Consider the following 24,625-nt stretch of genomic DNA (forward strand, 5'->3'; position numbering starts at 1 on the left):
TAACTGGAAAGCCCATCAACATCTTCATCGTTGGGCTTTTCTCTTACAAGAATATCCAATCCTAATGTACCAGGCGGCCCAAGATCAAATTTGGGTCCGATCACAATTGCTGGGTCTTCGCGGTCGGCCACATATATGGTGCCGCTCTTTGCCCGTTGTGCCCAAACCTAAGCGGTTCGCCTGTGGGCATACTCACGTTGTAGCGCAAAACCCCGTCTTCACCGCCTCCGGCTTCGCGTCCGTCTCCGCCTTCGCGTCCGCCTACGCCCTTCGTAGTCTCGTGTTGAAGAGCGAGTGGATAGGCCAGGAGAAACCCTCCTTCCTCTCGCCCATCGAGCTTTCGATTTCCCAAGGACAGGTAATTGCTGGATCCCCAAACCCCTATATTCTAATTTTCGTGATCCCGAAAACCTCACCTTTGATTCCTCAAATACGGATGTATTTTTTGATCCTCGTTGCTTTTCCGTCTAGTTGTCGTGATTCCGGAAACCCTACGTCGTCTTGTGGATGGTAATTTAACGACGATCGGAAAAAGATAACCCTAGGGTTCGCTCTTGCTTCCTTCGACGGCAGCTTGCTGTCCCTCTACCCTCTCTCTTTGTTGCATCACGGATCAGAGAGGGGTTGCATTCTTCCTTTTTGATAGATCAACGAGGGCCTTTCTGTTCTTTTTTTCCCTTCTTTCTTTTTTATTCCTTTTTCCCCTGTTCTTTTCTTAATAGATTAAGGAGGAGTATATCTCTTTGTTACCCCACTTTCTTTCTTTTTTGATTCTTTTCGCCCTGCCTTCATTGAGTTATCTTATCTCCCTCGTTGATTTTGATCCCCTTAGACGATGGCCTGTTATGGAGTGTAAACAGCCTCTTCTTTCTTTGCTCGTCAGTTGTTATTCCTTTTATTACTCTCTGCCTTTTGTTTTTACATTTCTTATGCAAGTTATAAACTATCGTACATTGCAGAACAAAACACAAGTTTTAAATTTCTGTACTTTTTTCAGCAACCTGGACATGTTTGATCAACTTATGGGAATATATGGGATGCTTGTTTTCATAACCATTTTAAGACAGATTATCTTGTAGGTTTTCTGGGCAATGAGTATATTGTTATGCGCTAGACCATCTTGACATTTTTTCGACAATGAATGTATGGTCGGGACACTTTGTTTTAACTCTACATTTCTTGAGGAGCTTCAAGCAATACAAACAAAATCTTTAATAACATACAATTTACAGGTAAGGCAGTCCAATTATAAGGAAAATGGACAATGTTCTCATAACCAGATTGGATAGCAGCAAAAAAAGAAAAAAGTGGGAATGAAGTCCTACTAAATTTTCATCCTAGGAGCGTGAGATTGGAGCATCTTTAAAGTGGGGGAATTAATATTTGGTCTGCTAGTAACCACAAGTGTTGGTTTACTAGTAACCACAAGTATTCTTTACAGCAATCCAGTGGTTAATTGATTGACAATTAGTGACCTTCATCTCGACCTACCTTGCTATAGAAATTCTCTATATGGATTCCTGGCCTTTTTTTGGTTTGTTACATGTATAGCTATGATCTCTCTTCATGTCTTGTCTGTCACTTTTTGACAATTAAGTTTTACAAGCATAACATTTTGAACAAACAGATCTCAAGGTAATTTCTATAAGGATTATGATAAGTTTGCTTTTAGGTATATTTTATGCAGTAAAATGGAAAATAATTAAATCTATGAAGTCGAAGGATATGGTGCTGGTTTCTAAATTGCAGTAGCATTATGTTTATCATAACAATATTTGAATAAATTTAAAGAAGACAAGGGCCAAGGACAATCAAGGACTAAAATTTTCTTTGCCAAATATTACTAATAATGTGTTGGCATGGTACTTAATACACTGTATAAGCACTTACCAAGTTCTTTTTTCTACTGATGTTGTCTAGGATCAAGCAATACAAGCTACAAAGTAGATATGCATTAAGGGTTACACCTCTCTGTGTTGTCTTAGTATTTCTTTGGCATGCTAGGTTCTACAGAATAGTTGATATTTAAATACGTGAATTAAAATAGATTTAGAAAGATCATCTGAACAATGAGCAATTGGAGTTTTGTCAAATTTTCTTTTCGTTGCTTCTTAAGTAAAACTAAAGAACCAATGACTTTTTATCCACCAAACATCCCATTTTAGACTATGATTACCTGCATATAAATTTAGCTAGCAAGAAAGTTCTTTTGGTGTTTGGTTGGAAGGAGACAACGGAGAAAAATGAGGGGGTTACTATCGTAGTTATCAAAAACGAATCGGAAAGCAGTCCAACCAGGTTTTAGGTCATTGAGTCATTCGATCGGTGGGTTAAATGGTCGAACCACATATTTAATTTAAATTATTATAAACTATATAAATAATTTAAAATTATATATATTAAAAATCTAAAATATGAAATTAATAAAAAAGGTACAATTTTAGATAAATGAGAACACAACTTCAATGCAATAGAATATGATAAACATGATAACATCAACCAACATTATAAATATAAACTTTTATCTATATTTAATAACACATGACAAAATCTAAAAAATAATTACTGAATCCAACTCAGAATATAATGTTCAACGATATAGAAGAAATGGTTTATCCAACATAGTGATCATGACTTAAATAACATATGCATCTGAGATTTTTTAAGATAAAAATGGATAGCTTTTTAGCAATCAAAATGCCGATTACTACTCGTGCATTTTGATGACTAAAGGGAGAAGAGGTGAAGAGGGGATACATGAGAGAAGGGGTGGAGAGATAACGATAGTTGGAGGAAAATGTGGAGGCGGAGGAGAGAGGTGATCGAAGGATGATATGTGGTTGAAAGAGAGAAACGATTGAACAAGAATCATCTTCTTTGTCACATTAATCTTAATTTCAAAATTGACATAGATATCCTCTTAAGCAAGTAATAAAAAGATCTTTTTTTAACCCAATCGGTTCATGCGGGTTATTGAAAAACCCATAGGTTCATGCGGGTATCCAAAAACCAATTGGATCAGCGAGTTATCCAAAAGCCGATCAGATCACGTGGGTTATCCAAAAATAAATAATGTCAATTGGTTCATTCTAGCTTTTTAACATAACTGATTCAATGAGTGAATCGGATCGGGCAATGGTTTGATTCCCAGTTTTTTCAGTCTAACCACTGTGTTCGGTCTGATTTTGATGACTATGGATAATATACAAGGAACTAGAAATTATTTATGTTTGACATGTCACTGATATGAATAAAATGATTAAATGTATCTGTGCTTGAATCTCATAAGTTGTATACTTTCTTTTTCTAGACAAGGCAACAAGCTTAAATTTCTTGGGATACCATTGTGCATTTTGATGTTCCTGCCCAAGGGCTAACGTGCTACCCGAAACAACATGAAATGTGTGGTACCTATTGTTTTTGGCGTGGATTGGTACGTGGACCACCCCTGTTTCTGGCGGTCCAATCTAACTCAGAAAAAAAAACTGAAACAACGATAGGCCCCATCCAACTCACTATCTAAAAAAGAAAAAAAACCTAAAATAGCGACTAGGGCTCGCGAACACAAGCCCTCTTCTTGCAACGCTGCTATCGCTACTTCGTGAGCTCTCTTCTTGCCGTTGGCATCTTGACACGGCACTGTTGTCATTGTCGTTGGTGTTTGATGTCTTGCGAGCCTTCTCGCCACTGTCATCTTCTCAAAATGTCGGTGCCGTTTGAAGTTGCTGCTGTTGCCATTCACTAGTGTCAGTTAATGTTTGATAATTGCTGTATTCAGATTAACATCATGAGATTTTTGTCCATACATGTCATATGTAAGTCACTAAATTGATTGTGAGGCTCAAGTTTTTTTCATGGTAACGATTCATGTTTTTTTTTTCCTCCAATTCTTCTGTTTGTGTACTATTTTTTTACTTTATCTTTTATATTCATTCCAACCTGGAGATTCATTTTTGTGGTTGATTTTTGTTTACAGCTGTTTTTCATTGTTCACTCAAATATCTGTGGAGAATGGCCAATATTCCACAGTCCTCTGGGGCACAGGTAGCACATAATTTTCAAATGACTTTGCTCCCTTATTGAATTTGTACTCAATTTCCTTCTATACTTGACTGGTGGAAGGTCACATAAAAGTAGTCAATCTTGAGTTGTTCTGTTTCAATTTATTTTCTGTTTGTTATTGTTTTCATGTCATGAAAATAATGTGTTGCCTTCCATTTTAAAGCCGCTTAGGCCTGCAGTAGTTGGGTCTGCTGGCCCACCTCAAAATTTTGTTCCCCCCATGCCTATGCAGGTATATGCAGTTCATTGTTTGCATTTGGCTTTCTTGATTTGTTTGATTTCCTCCATCTGTTTTCCTGAAAGGATATTATTATGTTTATATTGCAGTTTAGAACAATGGTTCCAACTCCGCAAACACATCAGTTTGTACCAGCAGCCTCTCAGCAATTCCGGCCCGTTGCTCAAGGAATGCCTGGACCAAATGTTGCCATGCCTGCTGGTCAATCTCAAATGCCTCATTTTCCTCAATCAACACAGCATTTGCCCCCAATTTCAGGCCAACCAGGTCAAGTGCCGCCTTCATCACAAGCGATTCCATTGCCATATGTTCAAGCAAGTCGACCTATCTCATCCGGATCACTGCCACCTCAGCAGAATGCTCAGGTGCCAAGCAATTTACCAAATTTGCCTGGTGTAGGAATGCCCCTTTCTTCGTCTTATACGGTAATATCTGCAAGCCATATATTTAAGTTTTTTCCCTAGGTTTTTTGGTTGCTTTTATTGATGTGTTGTTTGATATTTCGATGCTGGATTGTTGCAGTTTGCAACATCTTATGGCCAGGCACCAAATAGTATGAATGCTCCTCCCCAGTATCAGGTGGCATCACAGATGCAAACTCCTGCCCCTTCAGTAACACAACCCTGGTCTACACCTGGGACTCAGAGTATACCCCATGTTACACCTGTGATCCAGATTGCACAGCAACCATCAGCTTCTTCTGTCACTGCACCTGTGCGAAACTTTTCTGCTATTTAGTTTCTCTGGGAGGAATTGCCTACTCTTATATTTATTCCAGTAAATATTAGTTATTCTCTCTTAACATTTTTTCCTCTTTGAATGTAGGCACAAACTACACAACCTAGCTCTACTGAACAGGCTTCTGATTGGCAAGAGCACACTTCTGCAGATGGTAAAAGGTCTGTGCTGAATGATTACACAATTTGCTCACTGTCTTCTCTGGCTAAAAAAAACTGTATTCTTTTTTATTAATTGCTATTTAATCAATACCAATTGATTTCTACTGTTCAATTAATATCATTGATATTCCATGCTAACATTCAACTAAAATTAATTATGTCAGCACTTTATCTCATATTTATTACTTCATTCATATGGTTTTGGTACAATTTTTTTGTTCTAATTCATCAAAATATTTTCTTCTTTAGATATTATTATAATAAGAAGACTAGGCAATCTGTCTGGGAGAAGCCACTTGAGTTAATGACGCCTATTGAGGTGAATCACTTGATTAAACATGTATATTCTTATTTCTTGCAATAGAACTTCATTTGATAATGCCATTGATTGATTTAAATTATGGTTCCTTTCATGAATCCTGACAGTTGTAGCTACCATGATGATAAAAAATGTTTTATTTGTATCCTCTGTTTCTTTGCATGTTCTTCTACTGGTTTGTAGATGTCTTTTGGCACGTCTGGAGCTAAAAACGACTGCCCTATATGGTCATTATGAAGGCGAGGTTTCACTGTTCTCAAGGCAGGCAATTGTTGCTATTTATCTTTATTTTATTAAGGGGCAGTTTTCACTGTTTGTGGTGGGTCTAATCTCCAGTAGACACAAACTACCAAGACCAGATGCATTTTACCACTCTTAAGCTGTTAACATGAAAGTTTGGTGGTGCTTCTTTTCTTTTCATTTCAGCCAATGTAGGTTTTGGTAGGTTGCATCTGCACAGCTTTTCACCTACTGAGATCACTACTTATTGTAGAAGTACCTTTAGATATTTCTTGTACTGCATTAGTCAAACAAATTTGCAGTTTCATTTTCCACTTTGATATATTAGCATATGCTCCTGCTTGCATGCTGAGATTATGCCATTTTAGACAGTTCAAACTTTCAAGATCCATAATATTTCTGTATGCATATTGAATGTCTATGTTTGCACTTCAAATCATATATGGAATTTAGTATTCTAGCTTGTATGTTTTATTTATTTCTAGAAAATTTCACAACATGGTGAACAATTCCCATTAGTTGTAAGATTATTTAGTATTAATAAGTGGACAATATCTGATCAGTATTTTGTGACCCTAAGAAAGATTCTCTCAACTGTTAAATGTGACACTGACTAGTTTAGTTAGAATATCACACATGGATCCTGATAGCACATGTCCTTATCTAATTAATCATTTTTTCTCAATCGGATGCTGCAACTTACATGCTGAAACTTGATAGTGCCAATATATACTTAGTATGATGCAAGACTTTGTCTTTTAAGGTGTGCAAACAACATTTGTCCTAACTATCAACTGCCTAATTATTTTAACAGAATTTGATGGTAATTGTAGATATCCAATGGCTGAAAAAATCTATTCTTGAGGTTATTTTCGCTCAATGTTTGTAAAGCACAAAATGGTCAAATCTTTTTCTTTTCTGCGGTACATCTTAATTAGTTATTTTTGATTTTTTACTTTTTGAAGGATAACTTAATGCCTCCCCATTTCAAATGAATAATGAATTGAATTCTTTCCATACTGTGGTATATGATGGTGGAAAATTCAATGTGCTCATGCTGTTTTTTTTACTTAATTAGTTCTAAGTTTGCTAACAGGTACATGATATAAATTCTCACAAAGGAGGTATGGTTTATGTGTGAATGTTTTCTGCATTATCTGTTTTTCAAAATATCTGATCTTACACATTTGTCTGTAACTTGCATAAATATTATAACCAGCTATATTCTTGTTGGTGAATGTGAGAATAGTTTGCTGAAGCTAATATTTAGTATTGTCCTTGTATGCTTTTCGGTTTTCATTTCTTGAGATCATAATGCCTGCTTGCCCAATTGTAGTTGATCATTACACAACTAGTCGACTACTCACTGCTTAAATGTCTTTTTAATCCCTTTATTACCTTTTATTTGTCATGAATTTTTTTGCTACTTAGTATTTGTGGCTATGCAAGAAATGTTTGATTATTCTTTGTGTTTCTTTGCTACATTATCCAAGAAACTACCTTTCCTTTTTATTAGAAATTTTTTACTTTTCTCATCATATGATATATCTCTCAAGCCAAATTACTAGGTTTTAACTCTTAACTGCTGTTTATAGAATTCTATAGGCACAGTTGGCTAATGGCATTATTCTTCTGCTCTTTTCTCTTGTTGGTTTGCAATCTTTACATTCCTAGCACTTGTTATTATGCCATCTTTTTATTAGCATAATTTCTTATTCTGAATATTTATGAAGTTTATTCTGATGTCTGATTAATTCATCACTTATAATAAATGGAGCCTTTTTCTCTTCTATTCTGAGTTTGTCTTATTTGTTTGAATGCATGAAACCGCCTTTGTCCTCTTGACCTTGTGCTTCATAATACCCAATAACTTGTGCAGTTATACAGAATTTTTAGTTTCAACCAGGGTTTTGAATATCGGTCCGTATCGGCGTACTGAGCAGATCGGTATATACTGTCGGTACGCTAGGGCGTACCTATGGTACATTATAATACTTTAAAAATACCTTCACCTATCATGTCAGGGCGTATCAATCGGTATACCTTAGTAACGGTCGAAATCTGAGGCGATACCGATTGGTACGTCATGGTACCAATCGGTATGCCTCGGTACCAGTCGGCACGCCTTGGTACTGGTCAAAACACTGGTACTGTTCGGTAGAGGATGGTCTATGTACCTGTATCTTCTTAGACTGGTACGTACTGCCCGTATCGGGCGGTACTCATCGAAATTGAGAACCCTGATTTCAATTGTCTTTCATTTTTGCTTTTTTATTGCTATCGAGAAGGATTAAACCTTTTTTAGGCAGCTAATTTAATTGGCAAAAACATGGTTCACTATTTTGGGTATTGGACCATGTTTGGAGATTTGTTGAGTCATTATATATCGGTCTGTATTGGTGTACCAACACATAGTACGTAGGGGCGTGCCGATAGGGACTCGGGTGATCCATGTCTCGGTCATTAGTTGGACCGGTCCATATGGCCCATACCATACCGACTTGGGCGGTAAAGTTTTTGGAGGCAGATAGTATAATCTGTTTGCATCGGTCTCTGTGCACATGCCCTGCACGTGATGTCTGCATTTTAATGAAAGGAGTCAGCACCAATGTACACTAGGCATGGGCTCAGCACTTTAGATCTTGATTTTTGCCATGTCAATTGGAAACTAGCACAAAATAAGTGTATCATGCTTATGGAGTCCTGTTGTTCAACATTGTTCTACGACACGGCTGGCTGGACCTGGGCAACATGTCACACTTAAACCAAACAACCATTACAAAAAGACGGATTGCAGCATCTTGATATGTGTGATACATAGGGCTGCATGTTTCTACTAACAAGATTCTGTGTGGGCCTTATTAACCTTTCTTCCTTTATTTTCCATAACAGTTTTGAGCTTGTTGGTGCATAGTATAATACAGTGGATATTTCCACTTGTCTGTAAAATACCATGGCATGCTATGCTAGCACATATTTGTCACACGTGACAGCTGATCTATCAATGGTTTTATATACTGTAGAAGAGTTTGAGAAGTTCTGTTTGATAACACATTTTGCTTTTATCTGGATGCCTATCATAGGAGTTAAAATGAAGGTGGTTGCTATGAGATGCCATATAAGATTGATTGTTGCCTTGTGATAGTTCATTTATAGGACAGATCATGATGTCCGAACAACACAATTCACTGAACATTGGACCAAAACTCATGAAACAAATTATCCAATAGCTTCTTGACATATTATTTCTGATTTATCAGATAGCATCTGAATAAGTATAGCATTTATCAAGTTGGTTGTAACTGCACACCTTGTTAATTTTCACAAGGCATGATGTGGTGTCACATGCATGATAATTTTCACAATAGCATATCCTCCATGTTATTGTGTCTCATTGGTACAGTGAATTCCATGAGTGTGTACTAGTAATTTTAAAATTGCTAGGCACCAAAAAGCACCAAGGTTCCAAAACACTCAAGGTGCTAGGCGCTCGTCCGAGCGAAGCGAGGTACTCTTAAATATTATAATTAAAATAATATGTAGCTAAATAAGAATGTACTAAACATGGTTATGAAGACCTATGTTAGAATTAAATTGCTCCAAACGCATCTTGTTAACCAGGAAGCTTTTGCTGCTCTAAGACATCATCAAGTAAAAGCTAACGGAGTTTCATGTATAAATCAAAGTGCATATTGCCCTAGATACAACAAATATATTTAAACTGCTCCAAACGAGTTGCTGCACGTTTGTTTGCAGTTTAATTAACGGTAAGGTGGGGGAATGGACAAAGCAGTTTAACTAATGGGAAGGTGGGGGAAGTAGAGGGTGGTGAACGAAAATGCAGCTGCGAACAGACAAAGCTACAACGGTGGACGATGGAAGCAATGGAAGAGTTTGCCATTGGTGGCAGACGGTGCTACTACATCAACAGACAGAGCTATAGTGGTGAAAGAGGTTTAGGGTTTAGACGAGCTACAGTGGTGGATGAGCTGCAATGACGGACGAGTTGCAGTGACGACAGCTGAGCTGCAGCGGTGAACGAGACTAGACAAGGTTGTCGACGACAGCTAGCATAGCGAACAAAGGCGACATATGTAGGGTTTCATTTCACCATTGTTTTCTTTTATTGGGTTGGGCGAGGGGGTTGGACGGTGTTAGGGTAACTATGTTAGTTGGTCCGATTGAACCAACTTATAAGTCCAATTGAACCAAAGTTTGAACTTGACCAAATTTGGCTTAGGCGCTTGCCCGAGGCGCATAGCACCTAGGCTCAGGCAAGTGCCCAAGTAGTGCTTCATTGAAGCACTATGCTTGGGGGTTTTGTGAGGCGCTCGGTCCTCGCCTCTACTCGCTTGAGCACCTAGGCGAGCGCTTGAGCGCCTTTTGAAAATACTAGTATGTACCAGCTTTGCCATGCCTATTCTTGTACAATGCGAGAACTCTTATTTGTTTGTTTGCAGAAAATACATCTTAATTAAAACTAATTTTTTTATAATTTATGCATTATTGAGGCACAAGTGCATTAAATTGAAATATCACAAAAAAAGGACTTCCATATGCTTGGTGGAATGCATTTTCTGTATTTATAGTTTATATATTATTGAAACTAGCACAGATATGCTGAATAATTGTGTTCATTCATCTGGTTAAATAATTTTGCTTTAACTGCTTAGTTTATCTGTGTCCAAGCTTTACTCGGTTTCCCATCTTGTTTAGTTATTCTCATAATTATCGAGTACCTGTTACTTTATATTCCTTTAGTTTTTCTTACTAATATTAAATTGAGATTTTCTTGAAGTGACCATGCTTAAGCAATGGACCACTTGTTCAGACCATATTCCAGGGTTTGGACATGACTATTTAAAAACATCCTTTGTTTTAGTTTTCAGTGTTCTTTGTAGTTAACTTATTTCAATTTTTCTGGCACTCTCATCCTTTCTTTTTTCTTAGTTTTTGTTCTGTATGTTCATTTTTTAGATGCATCTATCAATTCTTTCGCCTATTTATAAAACTCATTTTCATTTCTAATGCTATCTGCAAAGTGTCTTCTTGAAATAATGTTTTGTCACTTTATGAATTTTAAATGTACTTCATATATGATTTTTCTTTGAATTCGTGATTATATCTAATGTTATCCTGTTATTTCTTTTCATTATACTTCTTTAACTGTCTTTTATTTGTCAAACAGCAGATTCAACTTATAAACATGACCATTCACTTTTTTCTGCAATGGAGTAACTTCTATCTTTCTGTCTATAAGATTGTATCTTATTCTACTTTCTGCAGGTTGATATTTTTTCCTTGTTTCTGTTCTTATTTTGAATAAGATGAGTGTCCTAAGTGAGGGTTAGTTCATCTTACAGGCTTGTGTTTCACATCCTGCAGTCTTTATCAATAATTCTCTTCATTGTTCTTCTGGTGAATTTGCTTTCTGATAAAGTTGGTTGAGCTTAACGGTCCTGATTACTGAGTATGTAGAGTCATTCTCAGTGAAAAATGAAACATTGTGTTGCTAAGATAATTGCTTGACCTGATATTTGTATGTTACAACATCACACCAATACCCATAGATTATGGCATTTGTAACTTTATTTGATCTATGATCATGGTCTATTCCATAATTATGTTTATAGTACAATATTTTTTTGTTGAGATTTTACCTTTCACTTTTTGGCTTATTGGAAGTGTTGCACTAGTTGTTGGAAGTTACTGAACATGTTCATCTGTGGCAGAGGGCAGATGCATCGACTGATTGGAAGGAATTCACCACTGCAGATAGTCGGAAGTGTGTAATTGTGTCATGTTTTAGTGGTTTTTTTATATCTGCTAATTTTGTAACTCTTTATATGCCTTAATAAAGAACTGCAAATTTTCTTGCTTCTCGATATGTTGTAGATACTACTATAACAAGGTCACAAAGCAATCTAAATGGACGATACCTGATGATCTCAAGGTTTTTGCTTTCTTATTTGTTTCTTACATTCTCTTTCCTTCCTGATTTAGTTTTAGTTGTGATAATATTTCTGTTCCAATTTTAGCTAGCCCGGGAACATGCCGAGAAGGCTGCAATTCATTCAGCACCAAAAGAAACAGGGACAGCTGCTACGTCTGTCTTATCAACTGTTCTTTCTGTTGAAATGCCTTCTTCCACAAATGCTCTGTCTCCTGCTGTACAACCGATGTTTTCTAACCAAATGCAGATGCCGGCTATTTCTGGTATCCAATCAACTGTGACAGTTTTGAAACCAACATCTATTGCTGTTGGAATATCTGCTGGTACCAATTCTAGTTCTTCTTCAGGAACAGAACCCACTGTTGGTGTGCCAAATCTTCACACTTTGGTAACTCCTGTATCTGCTTCTGCTTCTTCAAGTACTGGTTTTCCTTCTGTTCCTGTTGATGCTACAACCACTGTAATAAGGTTTGGACATGTGGCTTTTTAGAATATGTGTTTTCTTATTGTTCTTCTTTTTGTTGAAAATGTAGCCTACTTTGTGTCTCATAATATGTCTTGCAGGAGTAATCATGACAACTCATCCCTGACAAATATTTCAAGTGTGCCTGATGGAACTTCTGCTAACGATCTGGAGGTATGATGTCAATATCTTTGATTAAGTTATTATCAAGTTTTCGTTATTTTATTGCAGTAATAATGTTTAACTGATTTGACATGTAAAGAAAGGATTACGTAGTGTACGAGAGGCTCCTGCCAATGCAAGGCCTAGAAGGGGTTAATGAACACAATCTTGCCCTTGTAAGCATATGACTAATATGTTAAATAAATAAAAAATTAAGAAACCATTAATGCTTTCAACCTTGACTGATTGAGAAAATAAAGATCAGCAATAGATTTTGGATAAGTGCTTCATGAAAAAACTAGAGATAAAAACTGTTTTTATATAGTTTAGTTATAAAAATTTAGAGATCATAGTATGTATTTAAATTTTGACTGTACTCAACCACTAGAACATTATCTACTGGTTCAGTTCGGAACAATGCTTGCTGCCTGGTAAGCTTACTGTTCTGGTTTTACTGTGCTGCCAGTAAGATTATTTGTCCTGAGTTGTACTAGATGGTATCAGCAACAACAGATTCTTTTTTGTTTCTTATTTGAAGCTTACATGTTTGTCTTTCTATCTGTCTGTCTCCCACTTTTTTTCTCTCTCCTCTTTTGCCTTCGTCTCAAACTTTGCCTTTGTGGCCACCTTGGCCTTGCCCCTTTGTCCTTGTCTCTCTTTTTATGAGGTTGTCTCCTCTTCGTCATGTTCACCTCCCCATTGCTGCCATTTCTCCACTCTGTGTTGCTGTTCCTTTGTGCCTTTTCTCTTTCCGCTTGTATTGGCCGTTATTGAACCATTCCGACACACATTACATTGTATGGTACCACTTCTATGTCAAAATTTTAATTCTTGGGTTTTAATGTGTTTTCTCTACCAAACTTCTTTTGCTTTTTGATCCTTGAATGTCTGCATGGCCTTGGTGGGCTAGTGATGCTGTGATGGATGGTGGTTCCCATGAAGAGCACATTCAAATCAGTTGTAGAACTGAGCGTGTTTCTCACCATGTTACATGACTTTATAGTTAGGTCCTATTAAAGATCAAGTGCATGATTGTAAGATCAGGCTCTAAGTAAGTTTCTGTCTAATGAACTAAGCAAGGATTGAAATATCATACCGTATCGGAGTTTCGACGTTCGCTCGGTACGGTATGACACTGTATACAGAGTTGTATATCGTTCGGTATATATATATATCGGTGACGTCGGCACCTCTCTCTTTTCCTAGGCTCGACGACGTCACCTCGTTTATATATATATAAATTAATAAATATATATTTATATATAAAAGATTATATATATTTATATATATATTTTTTATAAAAGGCGACATCGCCTCGCCGACGTCGCCTTTTCCTTCTCCCACGCGGGGCGATGTCGCCGAGGCGACGCGACGTCGCATCGCGTGTATATATAAGATTATATATATAAATATTCTTATAAAAGGCGACGCGGCGTCGTCTTTTATAAAAGTATATATATATATATATATATATATATATGTATGTATGTATGTACCGGTCAGTTGATGGACCGGTATGGACCGCCCGTACTAAGCGGTATTATTCGAAATTGTATACCTTGACACTAAGTACAGGATTTGGATTGAAATGTCAAGATTTAAATTACATGTAAGTTATTTATTACCGAGAGATTGTGTGGTGGGTTCTGTATTTATCTGCTTACTTTATTCCTTATATTCTTATTTATCTGAAGACTGGTAAAAAAAAATCTTATATATCAATTAATCCCTTCATGGCTCTGCTTTGTTAAACATCTGTACTTAAGAACTTTTCTTTATGGGGCTAAATAGTAATATCTTGTATTAGTGCACCAGGCCATTTTAATTATTGCGCTGCTAAATCTTGTATTTAGGAAACTTTGACAAGTAATCATTGCAATGAAGACCTGTTCTCCAGCACTCAGGAATATTCCATGATATCTACTTTTAGGTTAGCAAATGGAAACTAGATGGATAAAGATGGAAATATATGTATACTTTTATATAAACAATTTTTGTTATTAACTAATTAAAAAAATCACCTCTGTATTAGCCATGGCTGAATATAAATAGAAAGTTGCCACCCACAAATGAGTGGATGTTGTGCTCAGGTCCATGGGGCAGATCAGGATGATGAGGGTGGTGGAAATGAGAGAGAATGCTTAACTTGCCTGGATCACTATGTATGCACATCTACAATCATAAGTATCAGTATTATGGAAGCATATATTCAAGTATAAAATATGAGTCCTAGAAATTCAGTATATAACATATACAATCAAAAGTATCCATATTATTGAAGCATATATTCAAGTTATAATATGGAAAAATACGAGTGCCAGATATTCAGTATAAGTTGATTGATTCAAGATAAGTTCATATTCATGTACATTCTTTTTTTTCCGAGCCAAATTGGTTATACAACTTATTATATTTAATTATTATTGAATTTTCTAGAATATTATAATTCTGCTATTTCAAAGTTTGATTTACTGAGACAAGTTGGTTTTTGAACAATAATATGAGAATTCACTTATCTATGTACTGATTCTAAAAATGATGGTGACTTTTAACATTGTTAGCTAGGATACTGCCTTGGTGTATTGGCGATATTTGATCTATATGGTAGGTCTATTGCTGGGTTTCTTTTTTTTTTTTTTGACAACCATGATTTGCTGTTCTTTCTACGTATTGAGCCAGGCAGTCTTGATTCATCTACTTCTGGAAGATGAGTTTGTAACAACCCACTCAATTTAAAGTCAACCATAACAATTTTTGACCGCTTTAGTCTATTTTGTGGACTTGTTTGATTTATGAGTTCCAAAAGTACCTGCTTTAGGCTCTTTGGGTGAGTTGCCATCTTACCCTAGATGGGTGTTGATTTCTATAGTTGAGAACTTGATATCGTCAAAAAGTATCCCACCCTGGATTGTTTTCTGTTGCCTGTATTTTTTGGAAGATAGTTCTAAAATGTGTGTTATTCACTTAAGCACTTTGTTTAAAAAAATTTGGATAAACTGTGATGTGTCTATGCTGATGCTTTAGGAAGTCAAAAAGGCTATGCCGGTTGCTGGGAAAATTAGTGTTACTGCAGTAGAAGAGAAAACGGTTGATGAAGAACCATTGGTTTATGCTAATAAGCTGGTAATATAATGTGGTCCATAATGTTGATACTTTCTTTGTTTTATTGAAGTTTGTGAATCATGTTTGTTTTTAGGAGGCAAAAAATGCTTTTAAGTCTTTACTGGAATCTTCCAATGTTGAGTCTGATTGGACTTGGGAGCAGGTATGTTTCTTTTTTTCTTGGATTTCTGTTCCTCTTCTTTTAGGGCAAAGGATATGCAGAAGCTTTACTTCTTGGAGTCTGTTAATGCTGCTTTCTGTGTGATTTTCTTGCTTGAAATTTCTTAGACAATGAGGGTTATCATCAATGATAAAAGGTATGGTGCCCTGAAAACACTTGGAGAAAGAAAACAGGCTTTTAATGAGGTGAGCTCATGAGAAAAATTTCAGATGTACTGTAAAAATGCAAGCTTGGTTTTTAGTTTCCCTAGTACGTGCTTAAACCATGTCATTTAATAATTTGTTTAAGTGCTCATCAAAGTTCTCTCGTCTTAGTACCTGGGCCAAAGGAAAAAACAAGAAGCTGAGGAGAGACGTATTAAACAGAAGAAAGCACGGGAAGACTTTACTAGAATGTTAGAAGTAAGTTCCATTTTTTTTTTCTATACATGGTCCACAAATAACATGCTTTTAATGATATAATTTGGTTATTATGCAGGAATGCAAGGAACTCACATCAACAACTAGATGGAGGTTTGCTCTTGACTATTAATATGATGTTAGTGGAATCGAGTGGTTTTTAGGTTACAGGGTTTTTGTATGCAGAATCTAGTTTTTTGTTTCAGTAAAGCTTGTGATATGTTTTCTGTGGATTTTGTTCATAGTTAATACTTAAAATGACAATTCTGTTTTGCAGTAAAGCTATAACCATGTTCGAGGATGATGAACGATTCAGTGCTGTTGAACGGCCAAGAGAGCGCGAGGATCTTTTTGAAAGTTATTTAGTGGAGCTGCAGAAGAAGGTTGAAATAGGAAGAAATTTTAATTAGCAGAATCTTATGTTCATGCAGTAGTGATTTTTCTTATGAAATTATGCAGCTTTATAATTTTATTAAACCTCCAGGTTGAGTGAATGCTGTGTCAAACTTACATTTTGAATAGTTAATGTTATAGTACTTCTGCTTGGGCAATTGATATTGTCTGTCTTTAACTTAAGAAAGTGTAATGTTGGATTATAAGTAATAAATAAAAATGACTGAAATCAATCATGCATGTGTTTGAGATCAATAACCGACACATTTGCAGGGAGTTCAATTAGTTGCAGATTATTTTTGGCAACCTTTTGACTCCTATTCTCATTTTGCATCACCTGAAATATATAACATACTTCCAGAATCAAAGGCTATAAGTTATGCACTGCCTTTCCTTTCTCTTATTGTCATTCACCTTGATCTTTAGTTCCTGAACTGTCAGTTTGGTGCCTGAAAGTGCTCCCATAATTGTGTACTTTAAAGGACCATGACATTTAACTAAAATTTTTGGCATTTAGTTTGGTGCATGTGACTCTCTCTCTCTCTATCTCTCCCCCTCCCATAGGAAGGTGTTATTACCAAATGCAAATTGGGGATTGCTATACTGCGGTTCATATAGTGACCAGTTACCTTATTTTACCAGGTGGAAGCACTGATTTTGTAATTTGAAGATAAGATATGAGCATTCTTTAGATTCAAAAATACCTTTTTCCTCTTTCTAGTCACTATTGCTCTTTTGCAAAAACTACTTGTTTCTTCCCACCTCAAAAAGCCCATACTACACTTATGCAAAATATATGTTTGCATATCATAGCCCAATTCAGTATGACAGTTATAAAATTCAAAATTCTTTGCATTGTGCATGTGCCTCCCTGTTTTACAAAGAGACACTAGGACCTGGTGTTATGTTTTCTATGGGCATGCATGATAATGGTCCCATCATTATGCTAATGCATTGGCACTCTTAATGAGAATATTAATTTATTAAACAAACATATTTATTGTTGATGAGCATTCAGTTGTGCCTTGTTGCTTCTGCACTCATTGTTGCTGTAGAAATAAGTTGGGACAGGATGATTTAGTAGAATAGTACAATGTGATTCTGTGCCGTGGTATGCTACATTTCATCAAACTACATTGTATAATGTGAAATTTATGATACTGCCCTGTTTTAAAAGTTAAGAATCTTCTTTTCATGCCTTTTCTGATGACCGCATTATTCTCACACTTACTAGCTTTATGTTTCTTATTCGTACAACTTATTTGTGGGCCTTCCAATTAATTGCTGTCATATCGATCTTGGTGCAGGAACGAGCAAAGGCTGCTGAGGATCATAAAAAATACATTTTGGAATATAGAGCTTTTCTTGAATCCTGTGACTTCATCAAGGCAAGGCATTACTCAACTGTTTTTGGACATGATGAGATAGTTAAGTTTGTGATGTTTTGTTGACTTCTGCATTCTTTCTCTACTTCAGGCAAACAGTCAATGGAGAAAAGTCCAAGATCGTCTGGAGGATGATGAAAGATGTTCTCGACTTGAAAAGATTGATCGATTGGAGATTTTCCAGGTTATTTGTTCATTTTTGTTGATGATGAGAGGCTCTATTGCTCACTCATTGTATTACAGGAATATATTCATGATTTAGAGAAAGAAGAGGAGGAACAGAGGAAGATACAAAAGGTGCTTCAGAATCCTAATATAATTGTAAATTCTGTATTGACTTGCAATATACTAATATCTTTTTTTTTGGGCTTTCAGGAACAATTACGACGTGCAGAGCGTAAAAATCGTGATGAGTTCCGTAAGTTGATGGAGGAACATGTAGCTGAAGGAATTCTTACAGCTAAAACTCACTGGCGTGATTATTGCATCCAGGTACTTGGTGATTTTTGTCACTTTTGCTATATAAGATTTCATTGGAAACATATTTATCCTCGTATCTTCTTGTTTACATTGCAACTGCTCCTTGCAGGTCAAAGATTTGCCACCTTACTTAGCAGTAGCATCAAACGCAACAGGTTCAACACCCAAAGATCTCTTTGAAGATGTTGCTGAGGAACTTCAGAAGCAGGTATTTCTTTTCTTCCTTATTTTACCTACTATGTAATGCTATTTTTTGCTAATTATCTATTTGAGATGTTGCAATAAAATTAGATTTTATCTTTGAAGGCACACGATTTATGTTATAAAAGATTGCCATCATTTTTGTAATAAAATCATATTCTGGATTTTTGCTGTTGTTGAAGAGCTTGATACATCAGTAGGTAAACATTGTGCAACAGTCTAGTTTGGGGATTGGTAAAACAACAAAAGATATAACCTGAATGTTTGAGGAAAACAATGTTTGTCAGTTAATGTTTGGCAATCAAAGCCTATGTGTTATTAGATAATATATCCAAACAGAAAACTGAACAAATTGATAATAACGTTTGCCCCATACTGTATCTCCATGATTGTTAATGCAATCATGGACTGGTAGCAATATTGCTCAATGACTGGATCGTCATAATACTGGTATCATTGTGTACAACTGTCTGTAGGAGGATGAGGTGGAGCTGGAGGAGGAGAAAGAGAGGGAAAGGAGGAGGAGGTGTAGGTAGTAGAAAAAAAAGAGAAAAAGTTAAAAAGGCCAGCCGTGGTGTGCATTTATAAACAAAAAAGGGACTCCGTACTAATAAAGCAATAGGCTTAGTGCTAGGTACAATTATTAAATTGTGATGACATTATTCGGCAATGCCAATGTTGTTAACGTTTTAATTCTTAAGAACCTATTGATGTTGAACTTATCTCTCTCTTATTTTATATTGCAGTACCATGAAGACAAGACTCAAATTAAAGATGCCATGAAGATTGGAAAAGTAATCTATTGGTATTTAAATTCAGAATGTTCTGATCCAGTTCAGGCTCCTAACATTATGAATACCTTCTTCCAGATTAGTTTGGCTTCATCGTGGACATTTGAGGACTTCAAAGCTTCTGTTGCTGGTATTGATAGCCTGAAAGGAATATCTGAGATAAACTTGAAGGTAACTTCTCCTCTGTTGTGTTTTTACTATCTCATATTTTCTGAGTGGTTAGTTGTCAAAGATGTATTTTGTTATCAACAAACATCATACTACCTTCTTTTGGGTCACATGTACTTCTGTAGCTAATGAGTTAATATTTATTCAACAAAGCATTGTTCTTATACTGTAGATCCTTCAGCACCAACAGGTTCCTGCTACCTTCTGACTACGGGAAAGCCCTATTCATATGATAGGATGTTAATTTATTATTCTGTAGTAGAACCTTGTTTTTATCCTTAGGTTCCTACTTAGACAGGAGGAGAAAAGCATAAATATAACATATACATATTCTTATTCTTAATTGTAGGCATGCCCTTTCTTTATTTGTGGACTATTTGTTAGTCCTAGGTCAAAGGCTTTCTTAGTACTCTAAAGTTTATTGCATAAACTCTATGAGGTGTCTTTATGATGGTCTTTCACCTCAGTAACATGCTAAAAATAACAAAGAAGATTGCAAATGAAAATGCCATTTTATAACATGTCCTCCTTGCCAAAGATACTTCTTTGCTTCATATGGATTTAGACTAGCAGTTGAGTTACCTTCAATTGAAGGTGAGGTGGCGTAGAGCTACAAATGATTTCATGTCTCGGTCTGGAAATCTATGAAATTTTAGAAATTTTAGATGGCCTGATTAAACTTTCCACAAAGTGGTGCATGATGGCAAAGCTAAAGGGAATTGCAATTTCAAGTGTTTTCAGCCAGTAATGTCAGTAATCAGTTCTTATATTTGGCTGCTAACTGGTATGACATGCTTACGATTGTCCTAGTTGTGCAAATGAGTAAATTGATTTCTATTGAAATCATGTTTGGTATGCTTCTCGTCTAGGGGAATATTGAATATTGTTTATTTTTCTATAATCTTTCACAAAACTCTTGGGTAAATGTTTATGTTTTTTATCAGGCATAATATCTGGAAAAAAGCTTGTTCTTTGAGTCATTGCATTATATTTTGCTCTTGCTTTGGACATATGTCTGAATGTTCGACTGAGGTGTGCTCTTTATTGTACACATTTGTATCAATCATATCTAGGGCTCAAGTGATCTGAAGTTTGACAAGTACCTCATTTTTTATTTAACCCATGGATATTATTTTTAAACTACCTTAATAAAATACATTTCTTATATTGTTCTTACAAACTATCTTATTAAAATTTCTATTTTATCTGGTGATCCTATTCATTATGTAAGTTCTGCTAATAGCCTATTCGCTGTTCTCAAATCCAGCGTATGTTTTTTCTGGCATCAAAGTTTCACACTGTGACTAAGGTGGTTGTATACTCCTTTTTGTTCTGTTTTTCTGTCTTCATTGTTATATAAAAGGCATGCTTGGGACAAATTAAGGTGCACCGGTTTTGAGCCGTAGTCTCATTTTTGGTGCATAAACCTCATTGAACTTACATTGTCCACATGCACTCTAGGCTTTTTCGAGTTGCTCATGTTTAAAATCCATGTTAAGAGGCTTGTGCGGTGAGTTTTTTCAAGTTGCTTAGTGTTTAAAAGGCATTTGTAGATGGCCTGGATCTTTATTGCTAGCTCTGGTTTCCATGTTATGCAAAGCATCATAGTAGGAGTATTTATAGAAAAAGACCAAAGTTCTCTTTGGGAAAAGGAGAAAGGCCTGGCAATAAAGATGATGTTTCTTTATCAGAAAGGAAAAGAAACTGATCAAGTCGGCTTTGACATATCAATTCATTGTCCTCATTGTCTTTGTTCCCTTTTTTTTTTGTTACTCCTATTTTCCACTATGATTGTTGTTTACTATTTCTGCTGATTTCTTCCTCTTTTTTCTCATGCATTTGTATTAATGCATTTTACAATTGACATAACACTCCAGCCTTTGAACCCAACGAGCCATTTTTTTTCTTTTCTGGGTTCCTCAATATTAGTGACTGGTGATTACATCTTTCTACATTTATATTTTTCTAAGGTACTTTGTCCTAGCTTTAAAGATACCTTGGTGCACGAGTGCATCTTGAATATCAGCAACTTTGGATGCCTTATGGTATGGACTTGATGTGAGGCTTTTCAATGTTTGTAGCTTGTGTTTGATGAGTTACTGGAAAGGCTTCGTGAGAAGGAAGAAAAAGAGGCTAAAAAGCGCCAACGTCTTGCAGATAATTTCTCTGATTTGTTGTACTCGATTAAGGTACTAGTCACCAAGTTCAGGACAGATTTAAGTGTTTCATGTGTCTATCAACGTGTTGATGTTTTACTTTGACACCGTGTCCAAATTTAGTTTCTTGTTTTATTGAAGGAAATAACTGCATCTTCAAAGTGGGAGGAGTGCAAACTACTCTTTGAAGACAGCCAAGAGTATAGGTATTCAGACTATCCTCTTTGTTCATGTGTTATATCTAATTGTTAAGTATCTGTTATTATGAATATCTGGTGACTTTTGTTTTAAGGTCGATTGATGATGACACTTTCGGAAAAGAGATTTTTGAGGGCTATGTTGCTCATTTGCAAGAGAAATTGAAAGAAAAAGAACGCAAGAGGGAAGAAGAAAAGGTAGTAAGTTATCTTGCGATTAATATATGTTCAATGTTTTTTCTGAACTGTTGGTTACAGCTTACTTACCTAAGCAATGATCAATTTCATTTTCAAGACAACTGATATATATTGTGTTATTATGTGCATGATGGAATTGTTGGGTATTAAATAATTTTATTATACTTTATTATAGCTCAAATTAAGTGGTTTCTGAGTTCTCTCTGCTATGGGCATTTAGCATGCTCACCTTTTGTCAATGTATCTTGTAATAGTGGACATTTATTTGTCATATGATCAACTGCCACATTAATCTATATTCACGTTATTGCTTAAGACCATTATGTTGGATGTCATGCTGCTGGTATCCGACATTTAATGCTTTGTTGATTAGATATCATTAGGACCAAAATGTAACTGTAGTTTATTTATTTTGTAATTGAATTAGTATTACCTTTTCATTTCCATGTTTGGAACAAACAATATATTTTAGTTATGGTTGCTATCATTCCATGAAACAAGAAAACAAAACGGATTGAGCATGACAAATCTGATGCCACAATTGCAGTATCTTTTACCATTGATGTCAAAGTTTGTCAAGGTTAAAACAAATAGGGTTAATTTTGTTCCAGTTTTCTTTAGTTTGTTATATGCATTAACAGGTCAAACATGAAGCTTAGTTTATGCAATGGCCTAAAACTTTTCTCTACATCTGTTCATATTCATCAATAAGTTCCACTTGTGCTATCTTGTCAGTTGTGAATTCTGAACAGCTGTTAATGGCTAGTACTTGGAATGTTTATGTTTCAGGAACTTGTGAATTACTTTTCCTTATCTGAAATATTGATCTTGATCACTTATGATTGCATTACAGGCAAAAAAAGAGAAAGAAAGAGAAGATAAAGAGAAAAGAAAGGAGAAAGAGAGAAAGGAAAAAGAGAGAGAACGTGAAAAAGAAAAGGGGAAGGATCGTGTAAGAAAGGATGAAACTGAGAGTGATAATGTTGATCTGATCGATGGCCATGTTTCGAAGGACAGGAAGCGAGACAAGGATAAAGAAAGGAAACACCGGAAACGTCATCATAGCACAGCAGATGACTTGAGCTCCGATAAGGATGAGAAAGAGGAGTCTAAGAAGTCCAGGAGACATAGTGGTGATCGCAAGAAATCTAGAAAGGTGCCAAAAGATGTAATATGTATACATTTTTATCCTGCTTTATTTACTGAAAAGTAATGTTGCACATGTAAATTTAATAACATTGGAAAGGCTAACTTGGTAATTTCGCAGCATGCTTATGCTTCTGATTCTGATGCTGAAAATCGGCACAAGAGGCATAAGAGAGATAGAGATGGATCTCGGAGAAATGGTGGTTACGAGGAACTTGAAGATGGAGAACTTGGAGAGGATGGGGAAATCCGTTAGTCCTTTTTAGCTTATTGCTCTTAGATTTGAGGATGTGGAAATCTGTTAGTCCTTTAAGATTGTAGCTTCTTGACAATTCATGCTTAGTAAATGTTACCAACAGCCAAATTTTGCTGATACAATGCTGCAATTTAGTGTTTGACATTGTGCAAAAGCTAGTTTTTTTTTTTTGTTATGTTGAGTAGAGTTCCTTTGACAAATGTGTTGATAATGACATAATGATTGCTGTCAAAACTGTAAAAGGTTATTAGAAGGCGCTGGGAACATGCACAGATGACTTTATATATAACCTCTCTGTTCAGGTAATTTGACTTTCGTTCATTGTTGTTGCATAGTTTAAACTAAGATAGATTGCAAAGTGGAGGAGGTATCTTGTTCACACTAAGATAAGATTACAAAGCGGAGGAGGTATATTCTCTCTTGTTTGTTGCTCTAGTTTCCCAGGGATGGGTGTTCTATTGCTCCATAAACATGCATTTCCTAGTGCTTGTTTGTTCCTGCAGACAAAATGGTATGATTCATTTATCTTGGTCACAGCAATTTTTCTGTGGTTCCGTGGACTTTTAAGTTTCTGTCAAAGTCATGTTGCATGGGCAAATAAAAATAAAGATTGCAACCCCAGAACTGAAATGATAAATACCCTCAAGCTATTAGTTTATCTTTAAAAATGTTGCCTGTATTTGACCACATCTGTCATTGTTTGTTACTAATTGCAACTTACAAACATGTACTATCTGACTGTTGGTTAATCAATTTGAATGTAGTAGATGGAGATTATGATTGGAGGGATGTGAAGGGACCAATAGGACAAATAAGCAGGATCATATGCAGAAAAATGAATGAGCATCAAGGTTGGTGGTTTCAGAAAAGGACAGAAGGCCTCACTTAGATTTGAAGAAAACATAGCTTAAATGAGAAAGAACTTCTGGTTTTGACTTCATATTTTACAAACCCACGATTCAAGATGTAAAATCAATTGGTTTTGACTTCATATTTTTTCTGGATTTATATTGCTTTTGGATATCATTCATTTATTCTCTTCTAGTTATCTTAGATTTCTGATGTTTTTGTTTTTTCTATATTTTTGTTCCACTATGAAAAAGAACTTCTGGGATAATTTAACATCTGAACTTATGATCATGGTTTGCTGCCTTTAAGCCTGCTTGTATGTGCTAGTGTGTTGGACTACGTGAGCATGTGTGCTAGAATTATTTGTTTGATCCATATGTATGGCAGC

The 24,625-nt window shown here is 35.8% G+C and overlaps 1 protein-coding gene across 2 annotated transcripts; it reads left to right on the forward strand.

The window, feature by feature from the left end:
• The first annotated feature begins 166 nt into the window (after positions 1 to 166).
• Positions 167 to 23,563, forward strand: LOC135650087 (pre-mRNA-processing protein 40A-like). Of its 2 annotated transcripts, XM_065169212.1 has the most exons (30): positions 167 to 358; positions 3,977 to 4,044; positions 4,226 to 4,294; positions 4,390 to 4,725; positions 4,823 to 5,014; positions 5,126 to 5,199; positions 5,449 to 5,518; positions 11,491 to 11,543; positions 11,654 to 11,711; positions 11,797 to 11,974; positions 12,059 to 12,179; positions 12,276 to 12,348; positions 15,361 to 15,459; positions 15,533 to 15,601; positions 15,727 to 15,804; positions 15,934 to 16,020; positions 16,097 to 16,131; positions 16,295 to 16,400; positions 17,718 to 17,798; positions 17,887 to 17,979; positions 18,039 to 18,092; positions 18,171 to 18,287; positions 18,385 to 18,483; positions 19,223 to 19,270; positions 19,346 to 19,438; positions 21,517 to 21,624; positions 21,733 to 21,797; positions 21,884 to 21,986; positions 22,840 to 23,154; positions 23,254 to 23,563. In XM_065169212.1, exons 2-30 carry the CDS (start codon positions 4,012 to 4,014, stop codon positions 23,386 to 23,388), a joined length of 3,042 nt encoding a protein of 1,013 aa, XP_065025284.1. In that variant the 5' UTR covers positions 167 to 358; positions 3,977 to 4,011; the 3' UTR covers positions 23,389 to 23,563. The 2 variants fall into 2 exon arrangements, with proteins under 2 accessions (XP_065025284.1, XP_065025283.1); XM_065169211.1 differs by having other exon boundaries at positions 11,797 to 12,179; positions 22,840 to 23,142.
• The last annotated feature ends 1,062 nt before the right edge of the window (positions 23,564 to 24,625 follow it).

This window comes from Musa acuminata, chromosome BXJ3-9, assembly GCF_036884655.1.
Source record: "Musa acuminata AAA Group cultivar baxijiao chromosome BXJ3-9, Cavendish_Baxijiao_AAA, whole genome shotgun sequence".
Classification (NCBI taxonomy): domain Eukaryota; kingdom Viridiplantae; phylum Streptophyta; class Magnoliopsida; order Zingiberales; family Musaceae; genus Musa; species Musa acuminata.